Genomic DNA, 18,016 nt, shown 5'->3' with positions numbered 1-18,016 from the left:
ATGATTATGTTTATTTTTAAATTGGAGCCTAAAATTCCAAATTACTCGAATTTATAAGTATGTGTTAAGTCAAATTAATCAAAATACGTTAAAATTACATGTATTAGCTTAAAAAATTATACATGTAGTATAATCATGGAAGAAGTATACAGTATTGTTTGTAACAGAAATTATTCACTACAAATGTTAAATATAGAAAATATTGCCTGCTATAAGATATAATATATTTTGAATAATATATCAAATTAACAAGAGCAATGAATATATTTTAATAGTTATATATATAGTCCTGCTAAGAAATATGTTAAATAAAAATTAATATAATTATGATTGTGATGCTCAGGACGGATCTCGGTGGATACAGTGAGGCCTGATAATGATTCTTCGCTCCTGTTTTGAAAGTTAGAAGTTTTGATAAAAATTAGAGGTTTGAAATGTTTTAGAGGTTTGATCATTAAAATCCGTTAATATTAGTGTTTGGTAGTTGGCGGATTGAAATAAGAGTTTGGATCAAAAAATTAATTTTGCAAAAATTTTTTTGAAGAGTTTTTTGAATTAGAGGTTTTGGTTTGTGTTTGAAAAAGCTAATCAATCAATTATTTATCACAATTTTACGAGAAACGTTCCACTAGTCAAAACATTTACTTAATTCAATCCACTAACAACGACAGCTAATTTCCAAATATTAATGACTTATTATATCTTGAGAGTTCCAATGGATCTACTGGCCAATAGTACCAAATTTTGGACCATCGGTGGCCAAGCTACCACCGAAAGGCATGATTGAGAAGTGAGGTGGTTATGACCGATTTGACAGAAAGAAAAGGAATGTTGTGTCTTTTTTGTAGTCGAACCGGGTGGAACAAAGATGAGTTTTGAATGGGTGATGTTATATAAAAGTTCAGTTTAATTTTTCTTCATTTTTATTTAGTTTCACTTAAATTGTTCTCTTTGGTCATTTGCTTATTTATTTATATACTTCTTGTCTCTCTCATTTCTTTACATTATTTTTTGACACGTTTTAAAAAAAAATACTCATTTAAAATATAGTTCCATAACATATTCTTAAAAAAAAATTGCTCTGAATAAAAATTTGATATATAAACTTTTATTCTAAAAAAGAAAATTTTGAAAAAAGATTATGGAACTATATTTTATGGGAATCTCAAATACGTGCAAACAGTTAACGTAAACAACTAGAGAGACGGAAGGAGTACTATATTATTGTAGTGAAAACAAGATATAATTCGTTGACAATATCCATAATAATATAAATATTATTTAACTAATTAAAATATATTAATTAATTAATTAGTAAGCTTATTTTTAGCAAGTGAACCATTACAAACACTTACCTATAACAGTAACTCTCTATGGCTCGTAAAACAGTCTTTTATATAATATTTATGTGGTTTAAATATTATCAATTAAATTGTTATAATTAAAATATTTTCAATTTTTTCATTGATTATTGTATTTCTACTGGTATAGTTTGATAATAAGTCATTCAATAATTATCAAAATATAAGTTGGGTAAAATACATCAACATAAACATGTAATGATAAATATGAAAAATTATTATTTTATCTGATAACATCAAAATAAGAGATAAAAACAACTCGATCAAAAAAAAAAGAGATAAAAACAACATACATGTATATCATGAGGAAAAATACCATAACAGTAGCGAGTGATTTCTTACCTAGTCGGATTGATGCAGCAGAAACTCCATGACAAAATTAATACAGTCAAATTGTTATTTTTTTAAAATTTTAATAAGTAATAATGTTTACTTATTTTATGCACTAAAAGAAGTGGGTGTTTTAGAATTGGTCTTCAATCTTCTTTCTATCCGACATTTCATGTCATGGATGTTTTGAAGGATGAATAAAATATTTCATACCATTAAAGCTCTAGTAAAATTATTGCAATCATGAATAATTGGATGATTAAAATTCAGATACCCCTGTATATATATATAGGGGCTTACTCCACTAGAAACTAAATTAGCCTAGAAACTAGGAACTAGTATCTAACCAATTTTTTATCACTATTTTTAACTGCAAATATCACTCGTTTGTACATCACCAAATCACTATTTCCTATACAAGAAATCTCAGAAATATAGATATATAAATATACATATATACAACATATATCATCATCATCTTCACTCATACCACATTGATGAACCTCCGGGCATCATTATGAACCCATTCCACTGCTACCGCGGTCACCTATACCCACGATTGACCTACCACCGCTTGTCACCATAACTTGCCATTAATAGTGATTATTTACCACCACCACACACCTCATCTCATCATTTTTTTACCATCATAGACCTCCTACAACTATAATTGATCATCAATAATCGATAACCAATAGCAAACATAAGTAAATTTTCTCAATTATCAATAATAAAAACTGCTAATTTAACTGCATAAAATAGTGATGACTAGCGTATGAACGAGTGATATTAGTAGTTATAAACAGTGATCATGGGAGTGGTTTCTAGTTTCTAGAATAACATTAGTTTCTATTTGATCACTTGCCTATATATATATATAGGAGATAGTTCAACGGGGAACTCCCTAATCGTGGTAACTGGGAACTTTTAATCTTAGCCGTAGAAGTTAAATGTTATTAGGCTGATGTGGAAAACCCTAGACACGTGGTCCACGCTGCCAGGATTTGCTTTACTCTTCATGTTAACTACATTTGTTAGTTTTAATTTTTTTACCACAACATCTTTATATTGTAAATTAATATTTTTTGCTATATTCTTGAAATATAGTCTAAAAAATAAATTATATAATAAATAAACTACAAAACATGTGGAGAAAATATAAAATTCAATATAGACAAGAAAATACTAAACATAAAAAATGTTATAAGGAAAAAAGGTGCAAATTGTGACAAAAAATATATATAATAAAAAAATTATATTAACCAAACTACATAACATGCGGAGGAAAAAAATAAAATTCAGTATAAACAAAACGTACAGAACATAAAAAATGTTATAATAAAAAAATGTACAATAATGTGTCAAAAAATAACATATAACAAAATAATTATATTATAAATAAAATACAGAACATGTGGAGAAAAAATTCAATATAAATAAAAAAATACAGAACATAAAAAATTTTATAAAGAAAAAAAGGAACAATAATGTGACAAAAAAGAACATGTAACAAACATTGAATTACATAACAAATAAACTACAGAACATGTGGAGAAAAAAATAAAATTTAATATAGACAAGAAAATACAGAACATAAAAAATATTATAAAAAAAGGTACAACAATGTGATAAGAAAACATACAACAAAAAATTAAATTATATAACATACAAATTACAGAACATATGAAAAAAATATTAAATTCAATAGAGACAAGAAAATACATCACATGCAAATTTAGGTTAACTAAAATTTACACGGTACTGTATTTTTTTTAGTTCATCAATGACGCAAAAATATAAACAAATTAAAATAAATATATAGACAAGTACAGGACGTAGGGTTATCCGTGTCTTCCAAGTCTCTTTCTCCTATTCTTGCGCCGTGTCAGTTGTCTAGTTAAGTGTCAGTTGTTTAGATTAACCAGTCTTAAGGTAGTTCCTAAGTTACTAGATTAGTTAGTTCCTCAAGTAGAAACCCCCATATATATATATATATATATATATATATATATAAATATATATATCTATATGTATATGTATATCTATATGTATATGTGTATATATATATATATATATATATATGTATATATATATATATAAATAAATATATATATCTATATGTATATGTATATCTATATGTATATGTATATGTATATGTATATGTATATGTATATGTATATGCTTAATGTAGATTCTGAAATCCGAATATTTTGAATTTCATTATCGTATCATAAGTCTCATCTCATGCTCATATTTACGATCAAGATTAAATTTTAAGTTAGTAGTGTTTAAAGGAGTAAATGAATCATAAAATATTAAAATATAAAGCTAATATAATTTCTTTTTAATATACAGCTAAATCATAATATTTTATTATAAATAGAATATATCAATTCAATATGATAATAAACGATATGAAATCTTCTTACATGTTCGACAAAAATAACCAACAACATTATATTTGTAGACAATAGAAATGGAACATTCGATTTGTTGTTTTTTTTTTTCACAATCAATATATATTTTATTTATAGTATGTATGAAAGATTTTTAACTTAGAGTTCTACATGGTTGGAGATCCTCTAATATCATGTTTTAGATGATTGGTTAAATTAGATTTGTGACATTATATGAATTTTTGTCGAACATGTGAGATATTGTGGTTTAATGGTAGTGACTAATTAATTGACAGTATTTTAAAAATGACATATAATTATTATTTCAAATTATTATAAATAAAATATATTATTTTAATATGATAACAAATGATGTTTAATTTTGCTACAATCAACTTGAGGTTGATCAAATTCAGTTAGCATCCAGATGTTGATTATAATTATAGAACATGTTGCTAACGGGAGAAAAATCGATATCGATAATTAATTAAATATCTAGAGTGAGATCGACACTGGTACAGCTCAAGAGAGAGATGAGCGGCACTAACACCACGGCGGCGACGCCGGGCGGATCAATCGGGCCCCACGCGCTAGCATTCAGAGTAATGAGACTCTGCCGCCCTACGTTTCAAGTCGACACCACTCCTCTCCGTTTCGATCCCTTCGATCTTCTCGCCGGCGAAGATTTCTTCGACGATCCCATCGCCTCCGATAATTTCTCCAGTCTCAAATCAGCCGTTGATTCCCAATCCATCGGCTCCGATTCTTCCGCGGACCTCACTTACCGTACCCGGTTGCTGCTTGATCAGCCTTCGGATGCTATGGGCATCCCGGGTCTTCTCGTTCTCCCCCAATCTTTCGGGTCGGGTCAATCTCTCTATTTGTGTCGGGTCGGGTCATTTTCAAAAAATGCCATTCGAGTATCATAGTATACCAATGAATCCCATGAATTTCAACATTTGTATGTTTGGGTCGGGTCAATATTTGTGGTATTATTACTCGGGTCGGGTCAATATTATTGTGTAATTTTTGTAATTGTGCATGAGTTTTAATTGTGATATATGTTTGTGGGTGCAGGGCAATATATCTGGGGGAGACGTTTTGCAGCTATATAAGTATTAATAATAGTTCTAATTTTGAAGTTAGGGAGATCCATATTAAGGTGAATCATTTCTGATCACCCTATTTCGAATTTGAAATTCTAATATTTGTACTGTTAGTATTTATTAGCTACATTTTGGAAGGTGTTTCATGGCATTGCGGAAAAATAAAAGCGAAGAATGTGAAATAAGAATCGGAAACATATTAGTTACAATATTTTGTTCTAAACATGGTGGGACTGATGTGGTACATTTTTTCTTGATTTTGGAATTTATAGTTAGTTGATGGTTCTCTAATCTTTTAGTTTGATATAGTGGTATAGTGGAGTTCAAGTCAGCATATGACGGGAAGAGTTAAATGGGTCTGCATTGTGTTTTTTTGACAGGGTGTTTGCCTATGTACTTGAGTTACCACTCTGAACCCTTTTCTGAGAATCATATATCATGACTGATAGTGCTGCTGTTTATTCACCTTTAAGTAAATGACAAGACTGTCACTTTTTAGTTTGATTGCTCGGGGTGATAGATCGATATGTTTAAATAGGTTCTTCTTTACGACCTCTCTTTTATCATCAAAACTAATTACTACACGAGGCAGTAAGACATGCTGGATGAAGGATTGACGAATTGCTAACACCTTATAGATGATAAATAACTTTTACATAGTAGCAGGAAGACATATTAGAATACAAGCTATGCAATTAAACCAGCAATGAGATTTCTCCCAAACTACTTGTGTAGATTGTATTTGAAGAATGGATGAGAATTGCTTTCTTTCAGTTGATAATATATTTTTGTACCCTGATATGCTAATCACCAACACTTGTTTGTATATTAAGGTAGAGAGGAGCTGTACTACTTATTATGTGGAACTTCAATCTAGAATTTAGATTGTCTAATGTATAGGAAAAGTTGTAATGCGACTTATTGCAGGCAGAAATTCAAACAGAGAGGCAGAGGATAATGCTTTTAGATACCTCAAAATCGCCTGTTGAATCGATTCGTGCTGGTGGACGATATGATTTTATTGTAGAGCATGATGTTAAGGAACTCGGTGCGCACACGTAAGTTGTGCTCAATGTTATGTTGTGGCCTTTTGCTTGGTGGCTTTAATCTATTTGATATACAACTCTAATATGATTTGACCTGGTAAGGTTGTTTCAACATCTGTAGGTTGGTGTGCACTGCTCTGTATAATGACAATGAAGGAGATCGTAAATATCTCCCGCAGTTTTTCAAGTTCATGGTTGCAAATCCACTTTCAGTGAGGACGAAGGTAACACTTGCTTTAGACACTTGACCTAGTGCTCTCCAACAAATTTTGTTTGATAATCATCTTGACATGCTTAATGGCAATAAGTTTTTCTTCTAGTCATTTTTAGCATTTCTGTTATGTTAATTGGTACTTGTTTTGTTTGATTTTTTTAACATTGTTCTTCCTTGTGCAGGTGCGAGTTGTGAAGGTAGGTTGACAATGTTAAAAAATTTGGAATTGTGAGTATTGTTATCTTGCTAGAGTAAACATGAGTATGTGCACAAACATGAACCTGCCCTGACTTCTCTGGTTATAAACCTTTTGTTTTTGGGGCAAGGTGTTTTATTTTATATCTGCCACAATGCCATCAATGCAACTCAATATTTTATATTAGAGCTGCAAGAAGCAAGTTCTTAGCTGCTTTATATACATGTCCAACATGTTTATCTTCAGAGTTCTGTTTATCAATTATATATAATGTTTGAAAAAGATATCGTAAGTAATGTTGGCATATAGTGAAAAGATTTGTCTACCATATAGTGAGTAGGTGAAAGCCCTTTTTGTCTCAGGATACTACGTTTTTAGAGGCTTGTCTCGAAAATAATACGAAGTCAAATCTGTACATGGATCAAGTCGACTTTGAACCAGCTCAGAATTGGGGCGCTACGCTACTAAATGCAGATCATCACTCCTCAGAAAAAGGTGATAAAATCAGGTAGCAGACCAACCTATCAGAATGCACTTTCATTAGAAAATTACCTCTTGGTATGTTCAGATTCTTATGTCCTTATTTTGTTTTGCAGCGAGGTCTTCAAGCAGCCCACTCTTATCAGATCAGGAGGGGGAATTCATAATTACCTCTATCAACTGAAAATGGTATCACACGGTTCTCCACGTATGAGTGTAGAGGGAAGTAACATCCTTGGCAAACTCCAGATAACATGGCGTACAAATCTGGGTGAGCCTGGACGCCTGCAGACACAGCAGATTCTTGGTAGTGTAAGTTACTCTACTTCTAAACTTATCTAATGTTGATGATCTATGTATATGAGGTGTTGACATATGTACGATTCTCTTGTATTGCTTTGGATTCTGACATGTGTATACAATTTTTCCTCACTTTATATTTGGATTGGGGATCTGGTTATAATAATGCATTACCTGACTTATGGAATCACTTTCCTGTAGCCTATTAGGCACAAAGAGATCGATTTGCAAGCTATGGATGTACCATCTGTCATCAACTTGGAAAAACCATTTGAGGCAAGTATATTATTTGATGTCATTAATAAGCAAATGTTGCTGTTTATAGGATGACAAGTTTCCCTTGTTCATTCAATCTCCCTTTTAGTGATGTGCTTGTAAAGGTAACAGGAAAAAGGCCAACAAAGCTTTGTCTGCAAATTCTGTATAATTTAAATGAGTACCAAACCCTTCAATATATATATATAAAGGAGGATGCGGACGTCTCTAGAATTGCTCGATTCAGTCTTCTGATTTTTCTTAAATTTCGGAGAGAAAATATAATTATAATTCAAAAATAAGGTTCAAGAATTCTAAAAATAATACAACTCTTTTCTTATTGAATTCTAAAGATGATACCATTCTTTTTCTTTTGTTTACTACTTTTTATTGAATTCTAAAGATGATATAATTCTTTTCTCTTTGGGTTCTAAAGGTAATACAATTTTTTTCTTACTTAAGAATCCTAAAAGGAGTAGGATTATATTTATTGAAATTAACAATCATAGATAAAATACAATTTATATTTAGGATTTGTAGGGTAATACGTACGATTTTTATTTTCGATTTAGTCTTAAAATTTTATTTTTAATTTCGTATAGAAAATTAAGGATTGTAAAGATATTGATCATTAAAAAAACTAATAGCGAAAAAATTGGGTACATAAAAGAATAATAAATTTTAACTAATAAATAGGAATCATAAAATAAAAATAATTAACAAAAAAATAGGATATATAAAATAAGAATCATATATTAATTTTATAATAATGTAAATGATTCTTAATTAGTATTGTGTTTGACGGGCACGGGAGGCGGCCCAAACTAATTTTTATCTAAATAATAATAATTTTTTTATTAGTATTATGTTTGACGGGAAAGTGGCTAATATAATTTTTATCTATGTTATAATATTGTTTTTGTTAAACGGCGGTTCCAAATAATTACAAAAAAACTAGGATATATAAAATAGGAATCATATATTGATTTTATAATAATGTAAATGATTCTTGATTAGTATTGTGTTTGATGGGCACGGGAGGCGGCCCAAACTAATTTTTATCTAAATAATAATAAATTTTCTATTAGTATTATGTTTGACGGGAAAGTGGCTAATATAATTTTTATCTATGTTATAATATTTTTTTTTTGTTAAAACGGAGGCTCAAAATAATTTTTATCCAATTATAATTTTTAATTTTATCATAATTAGAATAATTTTTATTAGTATCGTGTTTGACAGTATGGCGACTCAAACTAATATCTAAATTATAATATTTTGTTATTGGTATTGTGTTTGACAAGAGAGCGGCTCAATTTAATTTTGATTTAAATTATAATATTTAATTTTATCATAAAAATAATAATTATGAATTAATATTGTCTTTCACGAGAGGCCGGTTCAAACTAATTTTATTATTAGTATTGTGTTTGACAAGATGACCACTTAAACAAATTTCTTTACTAATTATAATATTTTTTTTATTAGTGATATGTTTAACGGAAAGATGACTCAAATTTTTATGTTATTATTATAATATTAATTCGTATCAAAATTTATAACGCCGCCGCGAAGCGCGGCTTTATTCACTAGTTTATTATATAAAAGTGCTAAAGTCATTTCGTTTTACTTGTGGTTGTATTCTAATTTATGTGACACCACAACTATATTCTTATGTTGGGTTAAAACCGTACGCGTTAATATTCTTGGTTGTGAAAGTGTGGATGTGATATAGTTGCAAAAGAAAGGGAAAAATCTTGCAGTTGAAAATAGTAATTTGGCATCAAACGCATGATTAATGACAATTCTTACCTTGGGTTGATGCCTTTATAGGTACGTTTGAATCTCACGAACCAAACAGATAGGCTACTGGGTCCTTTTGAAGTTTGGTTATCTCAAAGTGGTCTAAGCAGCGAGCAAGTTGTGATGGTTAATGGCATTCAAACAATGGTAAGCCGTTTGCATGCTGTGTCAGTTATGCAAATACAGTATATATTATGCTATATTTGGGACTTGGAAAAAGCAAGACAGATGGGTTTGTCAGCAACAGAAATCAATAAAGGGATACATGTCTTTTTATTGAACGTTAATATCAAGTATTATATATATCATTTGTTACTTAGGGCAGCGGTCCACAGCAGCCGGCTGCTGTGGACGCGTTAAACAACAATCGGTTTCTGGGCCGTTGGATGCATATCCAGCGGCCAGGATCATATTAAAATTTTAATATGTCCAGCGCTTTTTTAGCGCTGGACAGGGATTCCCCCGTCCAGCGCTAAAAAAGCGCTGGACGGGGGAATCCCCATCCAGCGCTAAAAAAGCGCTGGACATATTAAAATTGTAGTATGATCCTGGCCGCTGGATATGCATCCAACGGCCGAGGATGTGGCTGTTGGGTAACCAGTCCCTGGCATACGGCTGCCAGGGACCTGGTCCCTGTTACTTATCAGCAAAAAAGAATATCAGCCGATTTAATAGGGGGGGGCCCTTCCTTGGTCTCCTCAGGAAGTGAAACGGTTGATTGTTTACTTGTATTTTCTGAGTATCAAGCAATGCCATGTCATTTCCCTAGAAGATGATACCAATACTATTAAGGGCTAGTAAGTGTTATAAGCCTCTTGGTACACTTAATTAATGATTGATCTAGTTTATGATACTAATATACTGTCATGACACATCACAGGCATTACCTCGGTTATACTCTTAATTAATGATTGCTCTAGTTGATTATACTAATATACTGTCTTGACACATCACAGGCATTACCTCGGTTACAGGCATTTGGGTCGTCAGATTTCCATTTGGTATGTACGGAAGTTCTATGTATTGACCCTTCTATTTTTCTTCTAGATAATTAAATAACATACACTTCTAGTATCATTTAATATTAAGTTATAAGTTTCAATATGAGATTGAATACTATATTCTAGCAAAGTGCCGGTTAGCTAGTAGGAAATCGAGATTTTGTTAAATTACAAAATTATTTATACTAATATTGAGTGTTGGTTGAATGTTTTGTTGCTCTGCAGCATTATACAATCTAAACTAATATTTCCTGCTTACACTACTTGTTTCTATAGTGCACCCTCAGTCCCTCCTGCAAAATGCAAATACCAACCAACTTACCATTTTGATTAGTCCCAAAAATAGACATTTTTCTAAATTAATGATTTCATGTATATTTACTAGGCAAATACGTAAAAATCCTTGTTAATGTTTGTATGACTTAATGAATGTTTATATATATGACTAGGCACTTGGAATTTTACCAATGAGGTTAGCACAAGAGCTTTATATGCTTTAATCTCTCTACTGTTCTGTCTATTAAAATTCGGTATACTTAACGCCACCAGCCACTCTAAAATGGAAAATGGGACAATCAGGTATTACATTTAGCTAATGAAGATATAATGCTGGTAATTTGCTAAAAGATAGAAAACGTAGATAGGGCAGGAAGTCCAATTCTGCAGGAGGAAATGACAATGTAGTATTCTGTTCTGAGCTAAGGGTGTGGTGTTGTCTAAAATTTCATATACCTTGCACCTTGCTGCATCTATATTGAGTAATCAGTACAAGCGCCTTTGCTTGTGCAGAACCTGATCGCTACTAAGCTGGGGGTTCAGAAAATCACAGGCATAATAGTGTTCGACACGAGTGAGAAAAAAACTTATGACCCTATGCTTAATTTAGAGGTTGGTGATTTAGCAGTATTTTAATCATCCCATGATGGAATTTCTCAAACAGAATCTAGAGTTCTTATGTTAACTGTTCTCAATGGATGCTGCAGATATTTGTTGATGCAAACTGATCATTGTGCACTTTTGCTGGGTTTCATAATTGCTGAGCAGCAGCTGCTTCTGTTTGAGATCTGCATACATGACATGATACTGCTTTTCCAAATCTAGCAAGTGCTTGACCGCTTGATTGAATGTATGCTGACGCTCTGCCATATCCTTTTGCAAGTGGAAGTCCTTGAAATTGATGGCAATTGGCTTATTATCTGCGTTTTGGGGCTAATTTTAGATTTGCAAGGTTAGGTTAATATCTGTGCAGAATCTTTTTAAATTACTAAAAATGATATGAAATATTTTAGATTGACAATATACGTTGTCTGTTTGATAGAAAATACCAAGAATAGTGTGATTTGTGGTTCTGCCTTTGTACTGGATATTTATCGAATATTGAAATGTTAAATTGCGCACAATGCAAATTTTTCAATTAAAGCGGTGTCGATTAAATGATTTATAGAAAGAAGTCATGTTAGATTTTACATAGCTCAACAAGAACCGGAGAAATTTAATTATTAGAGCAATTTTCTGATTGAATAATTTCAGAAAATATATTGCAATTTGCTCTTCATCTATATCCGAGATTCGACTCTCGCTCATTTCAAAAAGTATTAGAATGTAAAAAAAACCAAGGCACAAGTGCGGAAGACAGCGTCTGCAAAGCAAGCACATTGCCTAAATACGAACCCTCATTTCGTTTCTGCTCAAATTAAGCGTGTTGTCTCGCATTGTCATGTAAAATTCAGGGCTTCAGTAGACGCTGTTTCCCCAAGGCCTGCCCTTAAATACAGTATAGTTGTAAAATGGTGAAAAGTAGGGCTGGCAATTTCAGACACGACCCGATGACCCGACACGAATTCGACCCGCAAAATACGAATTCGGGTCAGGGTATTTCGGGTTCGGGTCGATTTCGGGTCGACCCAAAATTGACCCGAAAAAATCGGGTCATTTTCGGGTCGAGTTCGGGTAACCCGAAATCAACCCGCATATATTATATATTTAATATTTAGAAGTTTATATGTAAATGCAATACACGGAACCCCACACTCCACAGACACTGCTTATTCATTTTGTTTCATTTTACAGATCTGTCTTCAACTTCATGTCTCAACTCTTAAGACTCTCAACCTTCAAATCAAAGCCATCAGTTTCAATCTCCTCCCCTCTCAGTCTCTCACTCCGGTTCAAAATCACGCCGTCGACTCGACTGACTCTTGATCGCGCCGTCGTTTCTTCTTTCAGCCTTCAAATCAAAGCCATCAGTTCCAATCTTCTCCCCTCTCAGTCTCTCACTCCGGATCGAATCTTCACTCCCCAGTCTCCAGTCCAGTCCGATTCGTATGCGATTTAGTTTTTCAGTTTCGAAATTGGTAATTTCGGGTCGTGTCGGGTGACCCGAAATTAAATCGTGTCGGGTTCGGGTATGGCATCTGTACCCATTAAATTTTCGGGTCGGGTTCGGGTTGGGTTGAAAATACTGCCCGAGGATGTTGACCCGACAAGAACCCGACCCACGACCCGCAATCGCCAGCCCTAGTGAAAAGAGTAACATTAATAAAGTTTGACACCAAGATGCAAAAACTGTAACTATATGTACCCAAACCTCAAGGTTCAAAATTTAACAAATTTAAAGCAGCTGTGTGTGCCTGTGCTTATCAAAATAAGCATATCTCTCTCTCTCTCTCTCTGCCTCTCTCTCCCTCCCTGGTTTTTAGAAAAATGGCTTGGAACAGTACGACATCGTTTGATGATCTCTCTCAGGAAACTGCCACTAACATCCTCTCCAGGCTCCCAGTAAAAGCTCTAATCAGGTCAACAACAGTGAACAAGAAATGGTACTCTCTAATAACAAACCCTCATTTCATTTCTGCTCAAATCAAGCATGCTATTTCACAATCTGATGATAATGTTGTGTTAGTAATCCCTCCTGTTATCTCTCAAGAGAAGCATTGTTCGTTAGTCTCCATTGAAACTTCGAAAGTTCTCGAAAAATATGAGCTCCCCTTTACTACCAGGACTAAGAGCTTGAAACTCATTGATTCACTTGATGGGCTTATGTTGTTGACTGATTTACATGCCTTTTACGCTTCTCGGCATTTGTATCTGTGGAACCCTTGTGTTAAAACTCATCGACCCCTTGTTTCGTCTTGTTTCAAGAAACTTTTTGAGGACCCCTATATTAGCTATTTTATATCTGGGTTGGGTTTTAATCAAGCTAGTAATGATTATAGAGTGGTGAGGGTTGTTTATGATGTGATAAACAAGATGAATCCCGCTAAGGCGGAGGTTTATAGTCTGAGTAAACAGACGTGGAGGAAGATTAAAGACCCTGTGGTTCCAAGAATTGGTCAGAGTGATGGAGTGTATGTTGATGGTAGATTCTACTGGTTGGAAACGACACCACCTGACACTCGGGAAGATGGTCGTATTCATAAAATTAAAGACCTGTGGATTTTGTCATTTGACTTTGAAAATGAGGTGTTTGGGGAACTCAAAGTGCCGAAAATAGTTTCAAAGTGTATAGGAACAACTGCCTTGTCTAAGCTTGTGCAGTTCGAGGGTTCACTCGCTCTCTGTGTTTTTGATGCACAGAGCACTGACAGAGGGGTCACCTATCCTCTCCGTATATGGTTGTTGAGGAAGGAAAATGGTGTTGTCTCTTGGATTTTGCGTTTCACAGCTGCATTAAGAGAAGTTGGGTGGCCAATCAATATTACAAACAAGGGGACAATTCTAATAGAGACGCGTCCCTCAACGAGCCGTATTGATGTTACAAGCATAGTATCATGTAATCTGAAGTCCATGCATTACAAAAATCTTGGATTTGGTAAGCCTAAGGGTGTAGAGGATCCCATGTTAATTCCTGAGCCTTGTACTGTAGACACTTCCTTCACGGAGAGTTTGGTCATGTACGAGGGAGGGAAGTCCATTCTGAAGTTTTCAAAGTGATGAATCTTGTGTTGTGCAGGTAAGTAGATGTCAATCTATATTTACTAAGTACTGATATAATCATTGGTTTTTATATATCATATTCTCACTATTTAGAACATAGGTGTCAGGATAATTGTAATACAATTTTCTTTTACGCCTAAGCTGTGAGAATTTTTAACTTTTTATGCTTCTTTCCTTCTTTAATTTGTGCTAATAATTAATGTAGCTGAGTTGAGTAATATAACTTATGATGTACACTATCTCCCTTGCTCTTTCTGTGTTTAACTTCGAAAAGAATACCAGTTTTTATGAATTGTGGTTGTTAATTTGTTTGACTTGATAATCTACTGAGTTGTGTATGTTTACTTGTCCTATATATGTTAATAACAGTTTTTTTTTACCCTATTTATAGTTAAGTGGTTTTAATCAAGTTCTGTATCATTCTATGTTAGTTCTAGATAAATAATTTGTCATGTACTCACGCCTAGACAAAGTCAGTGATTTGTAGGAAGTCCTATGCTAATCGGCATAGTTACATGCCAATCTGCATATTTAACTACTGCAGTTCCCCCTGTTAAAGGTAACAAGAATGAGGTTTCTGGACAAGTTGCCAGATATTCACAATTGTCTAGTAGATAAGGTCCATGTTACTTGAATGAGGAGCTGCAACCTATATCAAATGTTTTAGAGTTATAATGAAGATATTTAGATGGACAATATTGCATGTAGTAAACGTTATAACATATATAGTGGAAGTGGATTATATTTTGAAGTTATATCACCTGTCGTCAGTACCTAAGGTTATCAAGTAGTCTTTGAACACAGAACTTAACAGTTGAAGTGTTTTATAATATTTTGGGAAGTCTGATACTTGTCCATTATTTGAAAGAAATTTTGTATGCTTTTACGGACATGTCTCTTACTGGATCCTTTGTTAGATAGACCTGAATGCCATTTTTAATTTTAGAGATGTTGAGAACTGTCAGGGTGTGACCTCTGCTGAGAGAAACATACAGGACATGTTAACTTTATGGTGCTAATCTGCATATATACTTACTGCAGTTTCTCACAATGAAAGTGATTATATTGTGATGTTCGGACAAACTGCCTGATACAGTTCACAACTTTAAAGCAAATGTCCCCGTAGGCTGTTTCTTTATTGGAGAGCTTTGCCTTATATCAATCATTTTAGCGTTATCATGATGAAATCAGATAGCCCTTTTCATATAACAAACATCAATTCCGATAGAGTTGAACTGGGGTGTAGAGATCTTTATACTACAAATCCATTTAATGATTTGTGTTTCTGTCGATTCTTGGAATTGTGACCTTAATGCAGTTTTTATTTTAGAAATCTAGGCAATTCTCATTTTTGTATGTAGACCAGTTCTGAGAGAAATATAGGACCTTGAACTTCAGGTGTAATGAATTATTCAAATTAAGATCAAGTCTTCTGCTGTATTCAATCATATTACTAACATATTCAAATCTCTTACAAGCAATATGTAATTGTTTGAGTATGGATTGATCATGTTTGTTGCTGTAACTCAGGTACTTGCATTGCAGATGTTGCCGATCTTGCTTTGGAAGCCGCGGCAATTCTATTACTATTAGGTGCAGAATATATATGAACTTTTTTTGAAAGTGCTATCTTTTGCTCTGAGGAATTCATCGAGTGACTTTTGAGCTCCACATAATGTAAACTCGAAGTAGTTATGTCTGGCAGATTATCTGCAGTATGTGTTCTTTGGATGGTTGCAATTATCATTCTCAATACCAAATTATTTACAGAAAGCTCAGGAACACGGGACATCTTACAAAGCAGAAAAAGAAAACCTTTATAAAAAAACAATAAGAACATAAGAGAAAGAAAAACAGGAGTAACTTGGTCAAGAATCAGTTTCTAATGCATTATCACAGCAAGATGATCTAGGCTTCTTGTCCCCAAACGGCTGCCCAATTGGCTTCACTACCGACCCTCGGCATGCTGCTTTTGGTCTTGGAGTAAACATCTACCTTAAAATTTGATCCACACAGGATCCCCTCGCTGTCTACCCTCGGCATTGCCATCAATTTGTTTGTAGGATGCTCGAAACTCATCAATCCTCCTTCACTATGATACATGCACCCTGATCAAACCAATCCAAATTAGTGAATCTTTCAAAGACAGACATCATAAATTGATAATAAAGATATCTGATTACTTACCGGTAGGGAATGGGGCGAAAGATTTAGCACAACTGGCTTTGATGAGCTCCAAATCATCCGAAATCATGACAGAACCATCAGAAGCTATGCCCCAGAAGAGCTTGACGCCTCCATCACCACTCAAAGAAACAAACACAGTATTGGCCATAGTGTCATACAGCACAAATCCAAAACTGCCCTCAAGATCCTTCAGAACCTGGTGCACAGGATATGGACCCCTATCGCGCAGAGTCTTGTAGGCCTCGATCACAAACAAGGCCTCATTCCCACACTTTGACAGACCATACTGCTTGTTAAGGCTACTCAAATTGTTCAAACTCCCCAAGAAAGAACAGTATATGTCATCCACTCCACTGAACAACCTACACCATCACACAAACAATACACCCTATCAGAACATGAATCAAACATGCATGATTTTCATTAAATGTTGGTAGAAACAAACCAACCTGTGATTAGGGTGAGCAGGAGGAGCAAAAGCAAGAGCAGCTGCATTGTCTGCAAAGGAAAGAGAGAAAGCATTCGAATGAGCTGACAAGAACCCCTTCAAAGACTCTTGAGGAGCCACTTGTTTGGGCTTGTGAATCACCCTCTTGGCAGAACCTTCCATTGGAGGAAGAGGGCTATTGAGCTCCTTTGGTGCTTTCACCAACTCCTTGTTGAATATTCCCAACATTTTTGTTACAATTTCAAGAAGAACACGCGGATTTGGGTGTGAAATATGAATGAGTAAATGAGATAAGAAAATGAATGAATGAATGAGATGAAGAAGGTGGGTAAAATATATAGGTATGCAGGGGAAGAAATTGAGATGTAGATTTGAGTTTATCTGCAACACGTGGAATAGTGTAGGAAAGAAGGTGAAATAATGTTAGATTAGTCAAAAAGAGAGAAAGTGTTTGTAAATCTTATCTGTATATGGTCCAGATAATCTTATCCAAAAACGGTAATTAATGTATATTCATATATTTAATAATAATTTGAAAGTTCAAAATAAAAAAGTTTCTAGAAAAATAATATTATTTTGATATTAAAATTTATTTCTCAAGGTAGATTTGAGAACCATGTTTTTACCAACAACAAAATCTTTACAAAGTGATTTTTAATCCGGGAAAAAAAATGGGAGAAGATAATCATAACTCATAAGAGATATTTATCAACAGGTAGAGTTAAATTGCTGGACAATGACACCGATCCTACTCTTTTTATTTCTATCCATTGGGTCATGGACTCATGGAACCTTCCCTTCTTTACACTATTTTCTGTACCAATCTCCCAATCCACCTCCATTACAGTACTATCTCAATTATCAAGTTAAAGGTCCGGCGGAAGAGTTTGACGTGTAAAATAATGTGATGTAGGAAAAAGTATTTATTAGTAATGTATAAAATATTATTTTAACTAA

The 18,016-nt window shown here is 33.5% G+C and overlaps 3 protein-coding genes across 5 annotated transcripts; 2 read left to right on the top strand and 1 right to left on the bottom strand.

The window, feature by feature from the left end:
• Nucleotides 1-4,485: 4,485 nt before the first annotated feature.
• Nucleotides 4,486-11,907, top strand: LOC108202526 (uncharacterized). Of its 2 annotated transcripts, XM_017370968.2 has the most exons (12): nucleotides 4,486-4,949; nucleotides 5,165-5,249; nucleotides 6,121-6,251; nucleotides 6,361-6,463; nucleotides 6,636-6,650; nucleotides 7,012-7,157; nucleotides 7,246-7,441; nucleotides 7,631-7,705; nucleotides 9,518-9,634; nucleotides 10,444-10,488; nucleotides 11,278-11,376; nucleotides 11,472-11,907. In XM_017370968.2, exons 1-12 carry the CDS (start codon nucleotides 4,621-4,623, stop codon nucleotides 11,490-11,492), a joined length of 1,362 nt encoding a protein of 453 aa, XP_017226457.1. In that variant the 5' UTR covers nucleotides 4,486-4,620; the 3' UTR covers nucleotides 11,493-11,907. The 2 variants fall into 2 exon arrangements, with proteins under 2 accessions (XP_017226457.1, XP_017226482.1); XM_017370993.2 differs by lacking the exons at nucleotides 11,278-11,376; nucleotides 11,472-11,907 and having other exon boundaries at nucleotides 10,368-10,488.
• A 582-nt stretch (nucleotides 11,908-12,489) lies between these two features.
• On the top strand, nucleotides 12,490-16,164 carry LOC108202549 (F-box/kelch-repeat protein At3g17530-like). Of its 2 annotated transcripts, none has more exons than XM_064085918.1 (2): nucleotides 12,490-14,440; nucleotides 15,970-16,164. In XM_064085918.1, exon 1 carries the CDS (start codon nucleotides 13,192-13,194, stop codon nucleotides 14,419-14,421), a length of 1,230 nt encoding a protein of 409 aa, XP_063941988.1. In that variant the 5' UTR covers nucleotides 12,490-13,191; the 3' UTR covers nucleotides 14,422-14,440; nucleotides 15,970-16,164. The 2 variants fall into 2 exon arrangements, with proteins under 2 accessions (XP_063941988.1, XP_017226493.1); XM_017371004.2 differs by having other exon boundaries at nucleotides 15,955-16,164.
• On the bottom strand, nucleotides 16,145-17,287 carry LOC108202563 (stem-specific protein TSJT1). Its single transcript, XM_017371025.2, has 3 exons — nucleotides 17,061-17,287; nucleotides 16,612-16,973; nucleotides 16,145-16,532 (listed from the first exon to the last, which is right to left on the bottom strand). The coding sequence occupies exons 1-3, from the start codon at nucleotides 17,285-17,287 to the stop codon at nucleotides 16,333-16,335; spliced, it is 789 nt and encodes a 262-aa protein (XP_017226514.1). The 3' UTR covers nucleotides 16,145-16,332.
• Nucleotides 17,288-18,016: the final 729 nt, after the last annotated feature.

The sequence above is a fragment of the Daucus carota genome, chromosome 1 (genome assembly GCF_001625215.2).
Source record: "Daucus carota subsp. sativus chromosome 1, DH1 v3.0, whole genome shotgun sequence".
Lineage (NCBI taxonomy): Eukaryota > Viridiplantae > Streptophyta > Magnoliopsida > Apiales > Apiaceae > Daucus > Daucus carota.
Note: the sequence above shows the minus strand (reverse complement) of the source record. Positions and strands in the feature narration are given on the sequence as shown.

Bases quoted from the DNA above. Each gene is read 5' to 3' on its own strand.
- LOC108202526 (XM_017370968.2), top strand. From the start codon at position 4,621: ATGAGCGGCACTAACACCACGGCGGCGACGCCGGGCGGATCAATCGGG. The intron at 5,250-6,120 runs GTGAATCATTTC...GACTTATTGCAG, and splicing joins TTAGGGAGATCCATATTAAG to GCAGAAATTCAAACAGAGAG. The intron at 9,635-10,443 runs GTAAGCCGTTTG...GACACATCACAG, and splicing joins TTAATGGCATTCAAACAATG to GCATTACCTCGGTTACAGGC.
- LOC108202549 (XM_064085918.1), top strand. From the start codon at position 13,192: ATGGCTTGGAACAGTACGACATCGTTTGATGATCTCTCTCAGGAAACT.
- LOC108202563 (XM_017371025.2), bottom strand. From the start codon at position 17,287: ATGTTGGGAATATTCAACAAGGAGTTGGTGAAAGCACCAAAGGAGCTC. The intron at 16,974-17,060 runs GTTGGTTTGTTT...GTGATGGTGTAG, and splicing joins CCTGCTCACCCTAATCACAG to GTTGTTCAGTGGAGTGGATG. The intron at 16,533-16,611 runs GTAAGTAATCAG...TGGTTTGATCAG, and splicing joins TTTCGCCCCATTCCCTACCG to GGTGCATGTATCATAGTGAA.